The 22,431-nt window shown below is 39.7% G+C and overlaps 1 protein-coding gene across 2 annotated transcripts in view; it reads right to left on the reverse strand.

The window, feature by feature from the left end:
* FCHSD1 (FCH and double SH3 domains 1) overlaps nt 1-22,431 on the reverse strand; it is a 374,706-nt gene that overhangs the window by 114,833 nt on the left and 237,442 nt on the right. For both annotated transcript variants that reach the window (XM_053718614.1, XM_053718613.1), the window contains exon 11: nt 22,299-22,418. In XM_053718614.1, the coding sequence (XP_053574589.1) occupies nt 22,299-22,418 (120 nt within the window). The remainder of the gene's footprint in view (nt 1-22,298; nt 22,419-22,431) is intronic.

Consider the following 22,431-nt stretch of genomic DNA (forward strand, 5'->3'; position numbering starts at 1 on the left):
ACTGTTCCAATCTGTGCATATTATTTGTAGATTCCATTAACAACAAATGAAGAGATTGACAAATATGTGAACTCATTTTAAAAAAAATATGTTTTAATTTGTTCATTCTAAAATAAATGTTAAATAACTGCAGAATATTTAGGATTTCTTCCTGAACATTTTTTTTTTCCATTTATCAAAAGTTCATTATTCAAATGTTCATATATTAACATTGAAATGTTGATTCCATTGTGCTTCAAAGTTTTAATATCTATTTTAATGTTGAAATTCTTTCTATAGAAACCTTTACAGAACTGCATAGAAAAGCTTACCTTTTTAATTAGATTTAATAATTAACTTTGCAGCAAGACTACACTTAGAAAGACAGACAATTTTTTGGAAATGTATTTTAACTTTAAACACTTTGCAGTGGTATATTAAATGAACACAAGTCAAATTTAAATTCTCATGATTTAGATAGAGCATGCAATTGTAAACAACTTTTCAAAATTCACTTCCATTATCAAAATGTGCACAATCTTTTTATATTCTCGCTTTGAGGCAGCAACTCCTACTGATAACAAAAGATATAAGGAGGGTGGTGCATATAGAACATACACCACACTCCTAGGGGGCGCTAACAATAAGCAGCAAACAGGTAAGCAAATATATACAGATAATTAAGAGAATATACAATAAACCTAGCACACTTATATCAGATTATTAGAGATGATATGCTCACAGATGATATTGGTGTAATCAAATAATAAAATGTCCGCACAAAGAATAATCCAAAAGAAAGAAGGCAGCTCTCTGTCATAGGACGGTCATCCTGGTGTGGCGTGATCTATAAGAAAAAGAAGCACAGAGGCGCCAACATGGCCTAGTAACGTCACGGCAGTCGGATACAAAACATCAGCAGGATAGGAAATATACTCACAAGTGTAGCGCACCCAAATGGTGCTATTGTGGCAGCCTGGAACATCAAACAGTGGTCCAGCTCACTGGTGTCTCCAGCCAGATAGAGATGATCCTTGGCGAGGGCCTATCCTATGATGCCTATAAGGGCAAAAAAAGGCACACACATAGCCCAGTAACGTTTGTACACCAGATAAAAAAGGATTCAAGGTTGTACTTACAGGAAACAAAGCACCACCAGGTGCAATATCAGCAGTACTGGGACCTCTCAGCCGCCCAGTGGACTGTGGAATCCAATTTGCAGGATGCAGAAAATCACCACTTTGGAAGATAGGACTAGCACACACACTCTGCCCCCAAACAGGAGCAGAATAATTGTGATAAAGCAAGTGTATATTTAAAAACTTTTATTTTAAAAACAGCGACATGTTTCTCAGCCACCACAGGCTGTTTCCTCAGGCTATGTTAAAATGTTAACAACACTTGCTTTATAAAGACAATAGAACACATAAAACTAAATCTGATAGGCTAATTAATTTCTGCTCCTGTTTGGGGGCAGAGTGTGTGTGCTAGTCCTATCTTCCAAAGTGGTGATTTTCTGCATCCTGCAAATTGGATTCCACAGTCCACTGGGCGGCTGAGAGGTCCCAGTACTGCTGATATTGCACCTGGTGGTGCTTTGTTTCCTGTAAGTACAACCTTGAATCCTTTTTTATCTGGTGTACAAACGTTACTGGGCTATGTGTGTGCCTTTTTTTGCCCTTATAGGCATCATAGGATAGGCCCTCGCCAAGGATCATCTCTATCTGGCTGGAGACACCAGTGAGCTGGACCACTGTTTGATGTTCCAGGCTGCCACAATAGCACCATTTGGGTGCGCTACACTTGTGAGTATATTTCCTATCCTGCTGATGTTTTGTATCCGACTGCCGTGACGTTACTAGGCCATGTTGGCGCCTCTGTGCTTCTTTTTCTTATAGACCAACTCCTACTGAGCAAGTGTAAAAATTCACAGTATAAACACATAAGAAATGTGTGATTAGTTGATGGCTGTCACCTGATACAGTGGGAGTGAAAAACAAAATTTATACTTAACTGATAAATTTATTTTATTCTTGACACGGTGAGTCCACGGATCATCATTAATTACTGTTGGGAATAACACTCCTGGCCAGCAGGAGTAGGCAAAGAGCACCACAGCAGAGCTGTTAAGTATCACTTCCCTCCCCACAAACCCCAGTCATTCGACCGAAGGAAAAGTAGAGAAAGGAAATAACAAAAGGTGCAGAGGTGCCTGAGGTTTATAGAAAATTAAAAAAAAAATGTCTGAAAAACAAGAGAGAGCCATGGCCTCACTGTGTCAAATAAATTTATCAGGCAAGCATAAATTTTGATTTCTTTCTAATGACACGGTGAGTCTATGGATCATCATTAATTACTGTTGGGAATCAATACCCAAGCTAGAGGACACAGATGGTACGGGAGGAACAAGACAGGTAACCTAAACAGAAAGTACCACTGCTAGAAGACCCTTTCTCCCAAAATAACCTCAGCTGAGGTAAAAGAAGCAAATTTATAGACCTTAGAAAAAGTGAGCAAAGAAGGCCAAGTCGCGCCTTAGAAATCCATGCTACAGAGGCCTCTTACTTGAAGGCCCAAGAAGAAAACACCACCCTGGTGGAGTGAGCTGTAATCATCTCAGGAGGCTGCTGTCCAGCAAACTCAAAATCCCTACTAATAAAACTTCTCAACCAGAGAGAAAGAGACGTGGCAAAACCTTTCTGGCCTTTACGTCTTTTGAGAAAAACAACAAACAATAAAGAAGACTGACGAAGTCCTTCATAGCCTGTAGATAAAATCTAAGGGCCCGCACAACATCTAAGCTGTGCAACAAACTTTCTTTATCAGAAGGAGGATTAGGAAAGAGAGAAGGAACAAAAAGTTCCTGAGTAAAATCTCTGTCCGAAACAACCTTAGGAAGAAAACCAAACATGGTATGAAGAACTGCCTTATCTGCCAGAAATACGAGATAAGGAAAACCACACTGCTAAGCTGAGAGTTCGGAACCCTCCGAGCAGAAGAAAAAGGAAATTTATGCTTACCTGATAAATTTATTTATTTTATGATATGACAAGTCCACGGATTTCATCCTTACTTATGGGATTATGCCTCCTGGTCAGCAGGAGGAGGCAAAGAGCACCACAGCAGAGCTGTATATATAGCTCCTCCCTTCCCCTCCCACTCCAGTCATTCGACCGAAGTTAGGAAGAGAAAGGAAAAGCCAAAGGTGCAGAGGTGACTGAAGTTTAACAAAAATAAGTAAATACTTGTCTTAGAAATGACAGGGTGGGCCGTGGACTCGTCATATCGTAAAATAAATTTATCAGGTAAGCATAAATTTCCTTTTCTTTTACAAGATATCACGAGTCCAAGGATTTCATCCTTACTTATGGGATACAATACCAAAGCTATAGTACACGGATGAAAGGGAGGGACAAGACAGGAACCTAAACGGAAGGCACCACTGCTTGGCACCACAGTCTCAGATGAAGCAAAAGTATCAAATTTGTAAAATTTGGAAAAAGTGTGAAGAGACGACCAAGTTGCAGCCTTCCAAATTTTTCAACAGAAGCATAATTTTTAAATGCCCATGAAGAAGCTACAGCCCTAGTGGAATAAGCTGTAATTCTTTCAGGAGGCTGCTGTCCAGCAGTCTCATATGCCAGAAGGATGATACTCTTCAGCCAAAAGGAAAGAGAGGTAGCCGTAGCTTTCTGGCCCCAACATTTTCCAGAAAAAACAATAAATAATGAAGATGACTGACAAAATTGTTTAGTCGCCTGCAAGTAAAACTTCAGGGCACGGACCACGTCCAAGTTATGCAACAGACGCTCCTTCTTAGAAGAAGGATTAGGACACAATGAAGGAAAAACAATTTCCTGATTAATATTCTTATTAGAAACAACCTTAGGAAGGAAACCAGGTTTTGTACGTAAAACCACCTTATCAGAATGGAAAATAACATAAGGAGAGTCACATTGTAAAGCTGAAAGCTCAGAAACTCTGCAAGCAGAAGAAATAGCAACCAAAAATAAAACCTTCCAAGATAACAACTTAATATCTATGGAATGCATGGGTTCAAACGGAACCCCTTGAAGAACATTAAGAACTAAATTCAAACTCCAGCGGGGAGCAATTGGTCTGAACACAGGCTTGATTCTAGTCAAAGCCTGACAAAAAGACTGAACGTCTGACAGACACTTGTGTAGCAAAATTGACAAAGCAGAAATTTGTCCCTTTAAGGAACTTGCTGACAACCCTTTCTCCAATCCTTCTTGGAGAAAAGATAAAATCCTAGGAATCCTAACTCTACTCCATGAGTAGCCCTTGGATTCGCACCAATAGATATTTATGCCATATCTTATGGTAGATCTTTTTAGTGACAGGCTTACGTGCCTGAATCAAAGTATCAATGACCGAATCAGAGAAACCCCGCTTAGATAAAATCAAGCATTCAATTTCCAAGCAGTCAGCTGCAGAGAAACCAGATTCAGAGGATGGAAGGGTCCCTGAATGAGAAGGTCCTGCCTCAATGAAAGCTTCCACGGTGGCAGAGAGGACATGTCCACCAGATTGGCATACCAAGTCCTGCGAGTCCACGCAGGAGCGATGAGAATTACCAAAGCTCTCTCCTGTTTGATCCGAGCAATCACCCGGGGAAGGAGAGCAAACGGTGGAAAGACATAAGCTAGGTTGAACGACCAAGGCACTGCCAAGGCATCTATCAGTTCGGCCTGAGGATCCCTGGACCTGGATCCGTATCTCGGGAGTTTGGCATTCTGACGGGATGCCATCAGATCCAACTCCGGTCTGCCCCATTTGAGGATCAGAGTGGCAAAGACCTCCGGATGGAGTTCCCATTCCCCCGGATGAAACGTCTGTCTGCTCAAAATGTCTGCTTCCCAGTTGTCCACTCCTGGGATGCTGACAGATAACAAGAGTGAGCTTCCGCCCACCAAATTATCTTGGATACTTCTATCATCACTAAGGAACTCCTTGTTCCTCCCTGATGATTGATGTAAGCCACAGTCGTGATGTTGTCCGACTGAAAACGGATGAATTTGGCCGAAGTCAACTGAGGCCAAGTCTGAAGCGCATTGAATATTGCTCTCAATTTCAGAATATTGATTGGAAGAAGAGACTCCGACCGCGTCCATACCCCCTGAGCCTTCAGGGAATTCCAGACTGCACCCCAGCCTAGAAGACTGGCGTCCATTGTCACTATCACCCAAGAGGGTCTGCAGAAGCACGTCCCTTGGACAGATGATCCGGTGACAACCACCAAAGAAGAGAGACTCTTGTCTCCTGATCCAGATTTATCTGAGGAGACAAATTTGCATAATCTCCATTCCACTGCCTGAGCATGCACAGTTGTAGTGGTCTGAGATGAAAGCAAGCAAACGGAATGATGTCTATTGCCGTCACCATCAATCCAATTACCTCCATGCACTGAGCCACTGATGGTCGAGGATTGGACTGAAGGGCTCGGCATGTATTCAGAATCTTTAACTTTCTGACATCCGTCAAGAAAATTTTCATGGATATAGAATCTATTAGTGTTCCCAAGAAAGGAACCCTTGAATTAGTGAACTCGTTCTAGATTCACCTTCCACCCGTGAATCCTCAGAAAGGACAGAACCATGTCCGTATGAGATTTTGTCAGTTGGTAAGATGATGCCTGGATCAGAATATCGTCCAGATAAGGCGCCACTGCAATGCCCTGCAGCCTGAGAACCACCAGAAGAGACCCTAGAACCTTCGTGAAGATCCTAGGTGCTGTGGCCAACCCGAAGGGAAGAGCCACAAACTGAAAATGTTTGTCAAGGAAGGCAAACCTTAGGAACTGGTGATGATCCCTGTGGATAGGAATATTAAGATATGCATCCTTCAAGTCCACGGTAGTCATATATTGACCCTCCTGGATCAATGGCAGAATTGTCCGAATAATCTCCATCTTGAAAGATGGGACTCTGAGAAACTTGTTTAGACTTTTGAGATCTAAAATGGGTCAAAACGTGCCCTCTTTTTTGGGAACCACGAAAAGATTTGAGTAAAACCCCTGCCCCTGTTCCTGTATTGGAATGGGACGAATTACTCCCATAGTAAAGAGGTCTTTTACACAACGTAAGAACGCCTCTCATTTTATCTGATCTACAGACAATCGTGAAAGAAGAAACCTCCCCCTTGGGAGAGAATTTCTGAATTCCAGTTGATACCCTTGGGACACGATTTCCAGTGTCCAGGGGTCCTGAACGTCTCTTATCCAAGCCTGGCTAAAGAGAGTAAGTCTGCCCCCTACTGGATCCGGTCCCGGATCGAGGGCCACCCCTTCATGCTGATTTGGGAGCAGCAGCAGGCTTCTTGGGTTGTTTACCTTTGTTCCAAGCCTGGTTGGGTCTCCAGACGGACTTGGCTTGAGCAAAATTCCCTTCCTGTTTAGCGGAAGAAGGAGAGGGGATTCCTTTGAGATTCCGAAAGGAACAAAAATTATTCTGTTTACCCCTCAGTTTAGCTGCATTATCCTGAGGTAGGAGATTACACTTACCTCCCGTATCGTCAGAAATTATTTCTTTCAAGTCAGGCCCGAATAGGGTCTTTCCTTTGAAAGGAATAGCCAAAAGCTTTGACTTAGATGACACAACAGCAGACCAAAATTTTAACCATAACGCTCTGAGCGCTAAAATAGAAAATCCCTCATTCTTAACCGCCAATTTGGCAATCTGAAAGGCGGCATCCGTAATAAAAGAATTAGCCATCTTAAGAGCCTTAATTCTATCTAAAATTTCCTCTAAAGGAGTCTCAGTCTTAAGAGACTCTTCTAAGGCGTCAAACCAAAAGGCCGCCGCAGTTGTAACTGGTACAATACAGGCCGTCGGTTGCAAAAGAAAACCCTGATGAATAAATAACTTTTTCAGAAGACCCTCCAACTTTTTATCCATAGGATCTTTGAAAGCACAACTGTCCTCAATAGGAATAGTTGTACGCTTAGCCAGGGTAGATATAGCTCCCTCCACCTTAGGGACTGTTTGCCAAGAATCCCGAACAGTGTCAGCTATGGGATACATTTTCTTAAAATTAGGAGAAGGTGAGAACGGGATACCCGGTCTTTCCCATTGCCGCGTAATGATTGCCGAGATTCTCTTACGAACCGGAAAAACATCAGAGTAAGCAGGCACCTCTAAGTATTTGTCCATCTTACACAATTTCTCTGGTGGTACCACAATAGAGTCACAGTCATCCAGAGTCGCTAAAACCTCCCGAAGTAACAGGCGGAGGTGTTCAAGCTTAAATCTGAAGTACATGACGTCCGAGTCAGTCTGAGGTAACACACTTCCCGAGTCGGAAAGTTCCCCCTCAGACAGAAGTTCCCTACCCCCCAAATCAGATCCCTGTGAGGGTACATCGGAAATAGCCATCAAAGCATCAGAAGTCACAGGAATCAGAGTGGCTTCTGTCCTGCTGTGTTTGCCCTGCAACACGGCAACTTAGATAAAACCTCTGTAAGGGTAGATGACATAACTGCAGCCATATCCTGCAGAGTAAATGAAGTGTACGCAGTTGAAGAACACGGCGTCACTTGGGTGGGCGTTAAAGGTTGTGACGCTTGGGGAGAAAGTAGCGGCATACCCTGATTCTCATCAGACTGAGAAGCCTCCTTAGACATACTTGCATTAAAGAAAATCTGTTCTTTACATTGTAAGGCCCTTTCAGTACATGAGGGACAAAAAGTAAGAGGGGGTTCCACATTGGCATCTAAACACATAGAACAGGTACTTTCCTGAAGTTCAAACATGTTAAACAGACTAGCAATAATAGCCGTTCTTTACTTGATATATTTAACCTTGAAGTTAAATCATATAGTCAAATATTTTAAATTAAAAAAGTCTAAAGCGCAACAATTTTTCTGTTAGCAGTATAACAACTTTGCAGCGATAAACAGTGCCCTTATGTGCACAAACTAACTTAACAATACTGCTCCGTTTGTTCAGTTATTCTATATACAAATTTTTATCACACTCCAGACACTTGCAACTCGCCACAGCACTGCTGCGGCACCTACCTGCCCCCAGACAACACTGATCTTCTGCGAGCAGCGCTCCCAAGTCTCTTTGTACCCCTATGTGCACAAACTGACTTAGGCCACACCGGAGTCCAGGAACATGCTGCCGATCCGGCTGATTACTGCGCGGCTGAGCGCGCGAAACTTGGCCCCGCCCACCGTGGGCGTAACTCGAGACGTACTGAGACCCACATGGGAAGAAGAAACATGTCGGTTTCCTAACTCAAATAACTAAAAACGTCATGTGCCCCTCTTATACACACGCCCCCAAAGCCAGTTATAAGGTATATAAATAACGACAGCCCTTAGGGATCAGACCACATCTCCCAGCTTCAGCCCACACAGCATAAGCATAAGTGAACACAATAGTCACTGCACAAATACACTGATAATTAATCAAAATAAAAGGGAATTCCAGGCACACCATTTCCATTTATATAGAGCATACTGATTACCCCTCCCCAGTACAGGGAATAATGTCAGCCTGTTCTGATGTATCTAGTCTCCCCAGAAGCAAATGACTGAACATACCTCAATGCAGATTGCAGCATAACACAGTTCTCCACACTGAAGATGTTTCTTTACACTACCTTCAACCGCTCTGTGGGAACCAGCAGGATCTTAGAGAATGTTTTGCTAAGATCATCAACAATCAGGGCAGAAAATAAAATGTCTTCACTCCTCTTGGGAAGTTATTGACTGACGATTTCTCCCTGAGAAAAATAGTACTCACTGGCACTGATTGAAGAATCTAAACTAACACCTCACTTTACCTCTTCCTATCACTAACACAGGCAAAGAGAATGACGGGAGTGGGAGGGAAGGGAGGAGCTATATATATAGCTCTGCTGTGGTGCTCTTTGCCTCCTCCTGCTGACCAGGAGGCATAATCCCATAAGTAAGGATGAAATCCGTGGACTCGCCATATCTTGTAAAAGAAATAAACATTCCAAGATAAAACTTAATATCTGTGGAATGCATAGGCTCAAACGGAACCTGATGAAAAATTTTAAGAACAAGGATAATGCTCCAAGAGAGCAACTGACTTAAATACAGTCCTGATTCGGACCTGGAAATGATAAAAGGATTAAACATCAGGCACGTCCTTCAGACGCTTGAGCAGCAGAATGGAAAGAGCTGAAATCCGACCCTTGCGGGTAATAACAGATAACCCCTTTCATAAGATCTACCTGGAGAAAAGAGAAGATCCTTGAGATCCTGCCATATCCTATATAAATCTTAATAGCGATCGGCTTACGAGCCTGAATCAAGATCTCAATAACCGATTAGAAAAATCCAGGCTTAGTTAAAAACAAGCATTCAATCTCCAATCATTCAGCTTCAGAAAAAGCGATATTTGGATGAAGGAAGGACCCCTGAAACCGAAGATCCTTCCTAAGCAGAGGCTTCCACAGAGGTTGAGACAACATCTCTACTAGATCCACCTACCAGATCCTGCGGGTTCACGCAGGAGCTAGGGGAAAAAACAATGTTCTCCCCCACATGATCCAAACATGATTTGCGTAAGGAGAACAAAACAGAGAGAAATAAATGCCAACCTGAAGTTCCAAGGAACTGCCAGAGCATCTATTAGAAAGGCTTGACGATCTCATGACCTCGAACCGAACTTGAAGTTCTGACAAGACCCTATCAGAACCAATTCTGGTAGTCCCTACTTGGTGGATAACCTGGAGAACACTTCCGGATGGAGTTCCCACTTCCCAGGATGGGAAGTCAGTCTGCTCAGAATCCGCTTCCCAGATGTCCACCCCAGAAATATGGATGGCAGATAGACAGTAACTGTGAGCACCCGCCCACAGAAAAAAAATCTGAATGCTTACTTCATGACTAAGGGACTCAGAGCTCCTCCCTGGAGGTTGATGTAAGCCACAGAGGCTAAGTTGTCTGACTGGGTTAATTGGGTTAAAGACAACTGAGGCCAAATCCTCAGAGCATTGAAACTCGCTCTTAATTCCAAATGATGAGGGGGAGAGCAGACTTCTCCAAGGACCAAAGTCCCTGCACCTTCAACGAGTCCCAGACTCCTCCCCAGTTCAGCAGACTGGTGGCCAAGGTCCCAAACGCCCAGGAAGGGCTCCAAAACATGTGTCCCGAGAACAAAGATAAAACCACCACGGGAAGAGACCCTTGTCACTGAACTATATTCTCAGAGATAATCCGGGCAATCCCCATTCCACTGTCTGAGAATGCATCACAGCAGAACTCTCATACGGAATCAAACAAGGGAATGATGTCCATGGAAACCACCATCAGACCAATCACCTCCATACACTGAGCCACTGATTGCCGAACAGAAGACTGAAGAGAAAGGCAAGAGACAGAATTTTGGCTTTTTTGACCAGACAGATTTCAACGATAGGGAATCAATTATAGTCCCTAAGCACACTGCACCTTGTAGCTGAGACAAGGAAGCTCCTTTCCAGCTCCACCTCCATTCGTGGAGCTAAGAAAGACAACCACAAACTTCTGAATGAGATCTTGCTTGTAGAAAGATGGCCCAAAAAGAGAAAACACTGGGAACTGTGGCAAAGCCATTGTTGGACAAACAGAAAGACTTTGTCCGGAAAAACAAAACTCAGAAATCTTGAGATAATTAAAAGGGAACCTGATAATACACGTCCTTAATATCTACAGTTGCTATAAACTGACCCTCTTGCACCAAAAAGAATGGAGCAAATAGTCTCCATCTTGAAGGATGGCACTCTGAAAAACTTGGTCAGAAATCTACTGTCTAAATTAAAACGAAAAGTTCCCTCCTTTTCCACAAACAGTATGGAAAAGAAACTAAAGCCTGTTCCAAAACTGGAACTGGAACATTTTTCCCAGGGTGGCAAATCCTGTACATATTTCAAGACCGCCATTTTTCTTATCTGGTCTACAGATAATCTTAGGAAATGGAACCTGCTCCTGGGAGGAAGCAGTAGAATGCCAATGTGTAACCCTGGAATACTATATATACAGCCCCTTAGGGATCTAGGACATCTCATATCCAGGCATGAGAAAAAAACTGAGATAAACTGCCCCCCACAGTATCCGATCCTGGCTCGGGGCAAACCCTACATGCTGAAGGAGTTAGCTGCGGGTTTCCTTAATTACTTCCCCCTGATCCAAAACTGACTGGGTATCCCAGAGAACTTTAACTGCTTCTGCTTGGAAGACAAAGGGGAAGACTTCCTGTAGTTACGAAGGAAGCAACAGAAATAAAAGGAGTAGCCTAACAGCCTTTCTGACCTGTATCTCCACATTGAGTCCTCTAAATGGAATCAGACAAAGCATTGCACTAAAAAGGTTGCCGCACTTGTCCCTAAAGGCTTCTATCCTTAAAAAGAGCATCTACCCTTTATATGGGTTGAAGATCTCTAAGCCAGAATAGCAATGACTCCTACTACTTTAAGCATCATGTGCCATGAAATTTAAAGAAGGCATCTTATTACTGACAGGAGATGGGGAGAAGGAATCCTAGACTTTTCCCATACCTGAGAGAATTCTCCTAGCACAGTCGTGAACAGGAAAAATCTTCACAGATGAATCCTAGTAAATATTAAATTTACTAGAATCTGAGGATTGACGACAACGGGAGAGCCGGGGTCTAGCCAGAAGCCAACCTTTTAATAATACACAAAGGTGTCCATGCTTTAATCTGAAGAGAACTACTTCAGCACCAAAAGAAGGAATTATACTGTCCGAATTGGAACTTTATCCCTCAGATGCTACCGACTATCCTCCTCCTAACTATAAGAGGGACAATATGTGTAGCAGCATGCAGAGCAGAAACCTTACTATCTGATTCGTTACTTTTCCTCTTGTGATTTCCCTTTAAAATAGGAAAAGCAGAAAATGCCACAGATACCGAAGATACCTGGGCAACAAATCTGCAAGCAAATGATTCCCCCAGGAGATTGAGAGGAACCGCAGGGCAATGCATGTGACGCCATCCAAAGGCTTGGGACGTTTGAGTAGAAAACTATGGCACAGCCTAAACAGTATCATGCAGAGAGAAATAAGGGGAAAAAAAAATGGAAATTATGTAAAAAAAACATCCCCAAAACATTTAAAATGACACTGTCACTTTAAGATGTAGAGACTTCTATACCTCAGAAAGGGTATGTACTGCTACATAAAAGTCGAAACAACCTATAATTAAGAGAGAAGCCTCACTAACATAAGTGGGCAAAAACTCTACTGCAAATACAATACTAACGCCTAGATTTTGAGTTTTGTCGGTAAAGACCTGCGGTGCTAACGAGCCTTTTTTTCCAGCGCACCCTTTAAACGCTGGTATTACGAGTTGTCTGAATGGCTGCGTTAGCCTCAGAAAAGTAAGCGTTGAGACAAATTTAGCTCCACTTCAACCCTCAATACCAGGGCTGCTTACGGTAGCGGTAAGCTGGAAAAACGTGCTCGTGCACGATATCCCCATAGGAAACAATGGGGCTGAGCTGGCTGAAAAAAAACCTAACACCTGCAAAAAAGCAGTGTTCAGCTCCTAACGCAGCCCAATTGTTTCCTATGGGGAAACACTCTCTAAGTCTACACCTAACACCCTAACATGAACCCCGAGTCTAAACACCCCTAACCTTACACTTATTAAACCCTAATCTGCCGCTCCGGAAACCGCCGCAACCTACATTATAGCTATGAACCCCTAATCTGCTGTCCCTAACATCGCCGACACCTATATTATATTTATTAACCCCCCAACGTCGCTGCCACCTACCTACACTTATTAACCCCTAATCTGCCCTCCCTAACATCGCCGCCACCTAACTACAATTATTAACCCCTAATCTGCCTCCCCCAATGTCGCCGCTACTATAATAAAGTTATTAACCCCTAAACCTAAGTCTAACCCTAACCCTAACACCCCCTAACTTAAATATAATTTAAATAAAACTAACTAAAATTACTATCATTAAATAAATTATTCCTATTTAAAACTAAATACTTACCTATAAACTAAAACCTAATATAGCTACAATATAACTAATAGTTACATTGTAGCTATTTTAGGATTTATATTTATTTTACAGACAACTTTGTATTTATTTTAACTAGGTACAATAGTTATTAAATAGTTAATAACTATTTAATAGCTACCTAGTTAAAATAATTACAAAATTACCTGTAAAATAAATCCTAACCTAAGTTACAAATACACCTAACACTACACTATCAATAAATTAATTAAATAAATTACCTACAATTATCAAAACTAAAATACAATTAAATAAACTAAACTATAGTACAAAAAAAAACAAACACTAAATTACAGAAAATAAAAAAAAATTACAAGAAGTTTAAACTAATTACACCTAATCTAAGCCCCCTAATAAAATAAAAAAGATCCCCAAAATAATAAAATGCCCTACCCTGCCCTAAATTACAAAGTAATCAGCTTTTTTAACAGCCCTTAAAAGGGCTTTTTGCGGGGCATTGCCCCAAAGTAATCAGCTCTTTTACCTGTAAATAAAAATACAATACCCCCCCAACTTTACAACCCACCACCCACATACCCCTACTCTAAAACCCACCCAAACCCCCCTTAAAAAACTAACACTAACCCCCTGAAGATCTTCCTACCTTGAGTCGTCTTCACCCAGCCGAGCCGAATTCTTCATCCAAGCGGGGCAGAAGAGGTCCTCCATCCGGTTGAAGTCTTCATCCAAGCGTAATCTTCTATCTTCATCCATCCGGAGCGGCAGCATCCTGAAGACCTCCGGCGCGGAACATCCATCCTGGCCGACGACTGATGGTTCCTTTAAATGACGTAATCCAAGATGGCGTACCTCGAATTCCGATTGGCTGATAGGATTCTATCAGCCAATCGGAATTAAGGTAGGAAAATTCTGATTGGCTGATTCAATCAGATTGAAGTTCAATCCGATTGGCTGATCCAATTAGTCAATCGGACTGACCTTGCATTCTATTGGCTGATTGGAACAGTCAATAGAATGCGAGGTCAATCCGATTGGCTGATTGGATCAGCCAATCGGATTGAACTTCAATCTGATTGGCTGATTGAATCAGCCAATCAGATTTTTCCTACATTAATTCCGATTAAGGTAGGGAGATCAAGGTAGGGAGATCTTCAGGGGGTTAGTGTTAGGTTTTTTAAGGGGGGTTTGGGTGGGTTTTAGAGTAGGGGTATGTGGGTGGTGGGTTGTAATGTGGGGGGTATTGTATTTTTATTTACAGGTAAAAGAGCTTATTACTTTGGGGCAATGCCCCGCAAAAAGCCCTTTTAAGGGCTGGTAAAAGAGCTGATTACTTTGTAATTTAGGATAAGGTAGGGCATTTTATTATTTTGGGGGACTTTTTTATTTTATTAGGGGGCTTAGATTAGGTGTAATTAGTTTAAACTTCTTGTAATTTTTTTTATTTTCTGTAATTTAGTTGTTTTTTGTACTATAGTTTAGTTTATTTAATTGTATTTTAGTTTAGATCATTGAAGGTAATTTATTTAATTATTTTATTGATAGTGTAGGTGTATTTGTAACTTAGGTTAGGATTTATTTTACAGGTAATTTTGTAATTATTTTAACTAGGTAGCTATTAAATAGTTATTAACTATTTAATAGCTATTGTACCTAGTTAAAATAAAAACAAAGTTGCCTCTAAAATAAATATAAATCCTAAAATAGCTAAAATGTAACTATTAGTTATATTGTAGCTATATTAGGGTTTATTTTATAGGTAAGTATTTCGTTTTAAATAGGAATAATTTATTTAATGATAGTAAATGTAGTTAGTTTAATTTAAATTATATTTAAGTTAGGGGGGTGTTAGGGTTAGACTTAGGTTTAGGGGTTAATAACTTTATTATAGTAGTGGCGACGTTGGGGGCGGGAGATTAGGGGTTAATAATTGTAGGTAGGTGGCAGCGATGTTAGGGAGGGCAGATTAGGGGTTAATAAAATTTATTATAGAGTTTGCGAGGTGGGAGTGCAGCTGTTTAGGGGTTAATACATTTATTATAGTGGCGGCGATGTCAGGTCGGCAGATTAGGGGTTAATAAGTGTAGGTAGGTGGCGGCGACGTGGGGGGGCAGATTAGGGGTTAATAAATATAATATAGGTGTTGTGATGTTAGGGGCAGCAGATTAGGGGTTCATAGGGATAATGTAGGTGGCGGCGATGTCCGGTCGGAAGATTAGGGGTTACATTTTTTTATTATAGGGTTTGTGATGTGGGGGGTCCTCGGTTTAGGGGTTCATAGGTAGTTTATGGGTGTTAACTACTGTGCTATAAAGTACACTAAGAGCTTTATGTTCCGGCGTTAGCCCATAAAACTCTTAACTACTGACTTTTTTTTGCGGTTGGAGTCTTGGCGGTAGAGGGTCTACCGCTCACTTCTTCCAAGACTCGTAATACCAACGTTAGGCAAATCCCATAGAAAAGATAGGATACGCAATTGACGTAAGGGGATTTGTGGTAGCCTTGAGTCGCGGAAAGAAAGTGAGCGGTAGACCCTTTCCTGTCTGACTCGTAATACCAGCGGGCGTTAAAAAGCAGCGTTAGGACCTCTTAACGCTGCTTTTTAACCCTAACGCAGAACTCCAAATCTAGGCGTAAGTTTGCACAAAAAAAACGTATAAACTGCAGAATTTGTATTGCAACGTTTAGGAAATGAAAAACATCAGATAACATGTCAAAATCTGTAGAGCCTTATACAGACCACCAGATTATTGTAAGGTACCCCAAACAGTGTCTTCTTAGACTATTAGCCCACTGTACATCGCCAGCCTGCAAAATTTCAGTTTTAACATTTTGCCTAGTGGCGTTTCTACGGTACAGTAGCTTAACATAATAAAAAGCCCAGCTCCTAGTAAAACAAGCATTGTATCTTTGGCAAGCAAACTCCGTTCTGATGGAGAACCAAGAGGCAGGTGTGTCCCTGTTCAGATACATCATTCCATTCGGAAATAAAAAATGGCGCTTATTCGCCATGCAGAGAGAAGAAGATGAGGGTCACATAAGAAACTTAAGCGTTTCTTGAACCTGTAGGACAGTAAAAATAACAAAGTACAGTAACACATATTAAAGGCGATTTTTAACATTACTCTTCACCCTTATATATCCATTGCGTAAGATAGGAGCCGGATGCTAAAAGGAATAATCCTTAAAATTCCTATGCACACAGAGTTAAATCACCCCGCACCCCACTAGTGATGCCACTGGATGCCGCTCCTCACAGAGACCTGTGAAACAAAGAAAGACAGAGTAAAATTACCCAGGATTTCTATACCAGGGCAGCAACATGTCAGGAAAACTCAGTAAAAGCCATGTTTCAAGATCCTAACTGCTTTACAGAGACCACTGCCCTACTGAAGAGACTAACGTGGAGTACGGCTATACCCAGACTGTGATGGAAGATCAGAGCAAGCCTGCTCTAACTTAAAAACAAAAAAATCTTGATAGAAAAATCTTAATCAGACACCTAATTACTTCACCTCCTCCTTGCACTAGAGGCAAAGAGAATGACTGGGGTTTGTGGGAAGGGAAGTGATACTTAACAGCTCTGCTGTGGTGCTCTTTGCCTCCTCCTGTTGGCCAGGAGTGATATTCCCAACAGTAATTAATGATGATCCGTGGACTCACTGTGTCATTAGAAAGAAATACAATTAACTTTTAAATTAGTCAGGGGTATATCTACCAATGTGCAAGCAGACATGATACGACGTAGCGTATCATGTCCGCTGCACATCGATAAATGCTGACAGCATACGCTGTCGGCATTTATCATTGCACCAGCAGTTCTTGTAAACTGCTGGTGCAATGGCGCCCCCTGCATATTCGCGGACAATTAGCCGCTAGCAGGGGTTGTCAATCAACCTGATCGTATTTAATCGGGTTGATTTCTGTCCGCCGCCTCAGAGCAGGCGGACAGGCTCGCCGGAAACAAGGGGCATCAAGCTCCATATGGAGCTTGATAAATATGCCCCTAAGTGCTTTTGCATTGTCTTTTTATTGTTGGTTATGCAATTCTAATGTATTCAATGGTCCTTTAATACTAATGTTCTTGTAATGAAACCATAAATTAATATCTTATAACACTTTGTACCATTATACACAAATTGCTGTTTCTGACAAAGTCAGAATATTACATTACACATGAACATATATTTAGAAACGTACAAAGTAACTCTGGCATCTGTTCTTTCCACCCGGAGGTGTTTTGTGCGTCCTTGGATATGCAATCTCCCAGATTTTTGTGTGGTAAGATGCCAGCCGTATTAAGTGGAAAACCAAAACGCTGTGAAATCAATACAAGTGACTTAAAAGCTGCAGCGTATCTCAAAAGCAGCCAAGATAGGCTACATTCAGCTGTTGTCATGATGATCAGTGGATTTGATAGCAAATTTGATGAATGCCCTTTGATGTTCTTTGCATTCCAGAATAGCTTGTTAAGTATTGTACCAAATGTAAATTCATTACATGTAAGTGTTGGAATGAATTAAGAATAGATTTATACATGGGAACAGGGTGGATTTGATTTAAATAAAATAGATTTAAATCATGGTTTTTTAGAATAATATATCAAATTATTACTGATATATTAGTATACGATTAGAAATACATAGATAGATAATTATAAAATTATTGGGAGGTGAAGTACCTCCAGTTTAATAGGTTAATCATTCAAATCTGATCAACATTTCAGCTGGGCGTTATTGGAAGGAGAAAAAACAATCATTAATTTCATAATAAAAATTAAGATATTTTTAATTAACTAAAGAAAACCTTAATGATAATCTTAATGGTAACCATTTAAATAGTAGGGAGGTGAATTTAGGTAATTCGACAGCTAAACAATGGGGAAGATGGTGGCTGCCAGGAACAATCGGCTCTTTTTTGGAACTGGATTTCTTCTTGTGAAAGTGCAACACACCAAAAGCTGAATGCAGCTAGCGGTCATCATCTTTCCCATTCATTAACTGCTAAATGACCCAAACGCACATCCTTATTAAAATAGTTTTATTAACTAAAACAATAACATTATAGGTGTCACTTTCATTCTTACTGATTGCCAGATCTATACACTCCAAACCATCTTCTGTTAATTAAGCTTTTTGAAACTCAGTGGCCGATTTACGGCCTGAATGGGGCAGTATACCCATTTCCGTGTGAGCCTTCAGGCTCGCCGGAAAAAGGAGTTAAGAAGCAGGGGTCTTAAGACTGTGGATATCAATCCGCCCAATCGCATACAATCGGGTTCATTGACACCCCCTGCTAGCGGCCGATTGGCCACAAATCTGCAGGGGGCAGCATTGAACAAGCAGTTCACTGGAACTGCTTGTGCAATGATAAATGCCGACAGCGTATGCTGTCAGCATTTATCGATGTCTCGCGGACATGAAAGCTACAGCGGATCATGTCCGCCAGACACTTGATAAATCGGCCCCACAGTACTCTGTGTACACGGAAGTGCAGGGGAACAATGAAATTAAACAGACAGTAAATTCAAAATTAAACTTTGATAATTCAAATAGAACAAGAAATTTAAACAACTTTCCAATGTTCTTCTATTATCTAATTTGCTTAGTTTTCTTGGTATTCTTTGTTGAAAAGCATACCTACGTAGGCTCAAGAGTAGCAATGCACGACTGGGAGCTAGTTGCCGATTAGTGGCTGCACATATACACCTCCTGTCATGGGCTCACGTAATGTGTTCTGCTAGCTCCCAGCACTGCACTGCTGCTCCTTCAACAAATGATACCAAGAGTATGAAACAAATTTGATGGAAGTTCAAAAGTTATAAACTCATTTAAAATCATAAAAGGAAAAGTTGGGGTTTATGTCCCTTTAAGGTCTATTTCTCAACTTTCTGTGTTTATTTTATAACTTATTTGCCATTGAGAAGAAGCACATTATTTCTACAGACACAAATTCAGTTTTTAGAATTAGAATACCCAGAATAGGTGATAATATCTTCTAGATAGAAACAAATGCCCAACCTGATTTTACAGAAACCTCTGGGAGAGAATGACGTGATTGGTTTAATAGAATGAATGTACCACAAATTAAACATTATAGCCATGAATATACAGTCTCGTGCTAGATAATTAAAAATGAATCCTTATTTCAGGATGAAAAACTTTAGGATTATAATGTATCTTAAATAGAAAATTATCCTCAGATACATTTTTCCCTCAAAAAGCATTTTATTTAAAAAAATAAAAATAAAAATAATTCTATTTAAATTAAAAAAGTCTGATTAAAATAAATAAAAATATCTGATTTTTTAAATTGTTTTTATTTTTAAAATAATTATTTTTTTATCCAGCCAGCATGGCAATGCAGAGGATGTTTCAAATGGATTTTGATCCTTATTTCTAAACATTCCTTTAAACATGATTGTTCATTCCATCTGGATGTGCTTTGGTGTCTTACGTAAAGAAAATCACATTCTCTTAGACACATTCATAGGTGATAAATCAAAACTCCCTGAAATCAATACATGTGATTTGTTAGTGGCAACATATCTCCAGATGTAGACGGGGTACAAGGGCATTTGTCAAACACAAAATGACTGATCACACTCCTAAAGTAATTCTAGCAGTCTGCAGCGTCCATTTAGATAATCCAAAAACAAAATGCACTGAATGCACTGTATTTAAATGCAAAAAAATCTCTTTATATGTGTTTTTGTACAGCAATGTTTCAAGCTACACATAGCAGTTAAACGCACTAAATTCACAGTAGCAAAAACACATTATTATTAGAAAATCCTTCTAACCAGCCAATTCATTTACTGTAATTTATATTTAACTCTGACCCCTAGTGGAGATACTATTTATTGCTAACATATTCTAACAAAAACTATCTAGCGCCACCAACTGGACACAAATAAATTAAACTTACAAGTTATATTTTTTGCAGTATGTATAGCTTTAGTTCAAAAATAATATCAACCATGGAAAAATAAATTAATAAAGCGTAACAAATATGTAAAGATAAACTACAAAAATAGTCTCTAATTTTTAAATCCACCAACCCTTTCTTTTCCTAAGGAATACCTCATTATTACCATTTCTTAAAGGGATATGAAACCCAAATGTTTTCTTTTATGATTCAGATAGAGTGAGAAATTATAGACAACTTTACAATTTACTTCTATTATCTAATTTGCTTCATTTTTTCATTATCTTTTATTGAAAAGAATACCTAGGTATGCTCAGGAGCAGCAATGAACTACTGGGAGCTAGCTGCTGATTGGTGGCTGCATGTATATGTCTCTTGTCATTGGCTTACCGAATTTGTTCAGATAACTCCCAGTAGTGCATTGCTGCTCCTTCAACGAAGCAGACAAAAAAAACAAAGCAAATCTGATAATATAAATACATTGGAAAGTTGTTTATAAAATTGTATGATCTAACTGAATCATGAAAGAAAAATGTTGGGTTTCCCTTTAATGTTAGCATATGGTTAATCTATTTAAAGAGCAACTAGCTTACTGAAAGGCCCAATTCAACAAAATGGTGTAGAACAAGTTGTGTAGTATCGCTTACTTCTAACGGTAGATTTATGTTCAGTAATACATTCCTCTCCTATGGAACAAAGCCTTCATATGCACTTTTCTGTAAAATTGTTTTTATTGAGGTCCAGTAATAAAAATGTACACACGTTTAAAACAAATGTTTATCAGCTGTTACATAATAAAAAGAAAGAGGAGTAAAAAGTAATGGGAGACCCATTTAATATTAAAGCTACACATAATAATGATAATACAATAATAATATATATCCTCTATATGTGTGTTACATTTAGCTATTCTTCATTATTCTGTTTAACCCATGTAAATTAAATCTTCTCTCTGGATTAAAACGATATATATAATGCAATGAAATGTTGCAGCCTGTTTCTTTAATAAATAAGTCAGTAGTTAACAATCCTTTAATGCATACTGTAGTAACTAAAAACTGTACCTCCTTATTTGAATATGTGAGGGTAAAATTAATTTCATTCCATTATTAATTTAAAGGGACAGTAAACAAAAAAAATATTTTACAAAATTCTGCACTATGTGCAGAATTATGTAACATTATCCCAACGTTACCTTCAAAAACAAGAGATGTGAGAGATTTAAACCCCCAAAGGTATATTCTCTTGTTTTTGAAGGTGTTGCTAGGATAATGTTACATAGTACAGAATTATGTAACATTATTTTTTACATTTGCTGTTCCTTTAATCTACAAACGATAGCAATGTGCCCCTAAATGTACTAAAAATATAATCTATAAACTGAAGCCAAATAAGGCCATGAAATTTAAATTTTTCATTGGTGTTGATAAATTTCTTCTCAAATGTATTTAGAAATACATTGGAATACGAAGGGGTTACACTAAAACCCATTGCTGTACATTTTGTCTGCAAATAAAAGATATCTTAAAGCAAAAAATAGTTATAACATAGAAGTAAATCATCCAAAAAACAAAACAAAAACCTCACACTGCTGTCTTGAATATTTACCATAAGATTCCAAATGCTCTACTGATTTTAAGCCTGCATGCGCTTTTAACGGCTTAGGGGTGCCAGTTCGTGAAGGTTAATAAGTTTCATACTGGGTGCTGCCATCTTAAAGAACATGCATGTTTGCATCCTGTGATAAAAGGGGTAAAAGTTCACAGATCAGTGATATTGATGGCTTTTTAACAGCTGTATTGTGTGCTTCAGAAGAGCACACTATACATTGAGATTAGTTTACTTTTTTACATTTTTATATACAGTTTAAAAATTAAACAACGTAAAAAACATGTATAAAATAGAACACTGCAGACGCTGTAAAGCTTTCGCACTGTATCATGCACACTAACCCAAAGCGTACAGTTGTTAAAAAGCCGGCAACATCACTGATCTGTGAATGCACAACACTTCTGTCACAGAGTATAAGAATACCTAAGCTCCAAAATGGCGGCACCTAGTATGACGATGTGGAGCTGGACCAACTGGCAACTGTAAGGGTATAAAATAAAAGAACGGCTCTGAAGTAACCTGCTTGCACAGAAGAAAAAACAGGCAAAGTAAGAAGCAATATTGCTATTTTAGTTGTGCCCATCAGTTCAATGTGTCTTTGAAGCCCACAATAGTAATTGATAAATACAGCCAAAAGTGATATCAACACTAATAAATGAGCTTTGTATTAAATTTAACAATGTGTATTACTTGTAGACAGATAGGTTGCCTCTGTTTTTATAAATCACACAATTAAAATATTCTAATCAGTTAAATAACTATGTCAAGTAAAAGAAAAAATAGCTTACCCGTTCTCCATGGGTTTTCATTTTGTAATCCCTTGCAGCTCTGCTTGTCCATCTTCGAGCTTCTTTATCCAATACATTCTCTGCATTTGGGCCTTTTGTGAGCTTTTCCAAATGAGATACCTGAAAAACAATA

The sequence above is a fragment of the Bombina bombina genome, chromosome 6, assembly GCF_027579735.1.
Source record: "Bombina bombina isolate aBomBom1 chromosome 6, aBomBom1.pri, whole genome shotgun sequence".
Classification (NCBI taxonomy): domain Eukaryota; kingdom Metazoa; phylum Chordata; class Amphibia; order Anura; family Bombinatoridae; genus Bombina; species Bombina bombina.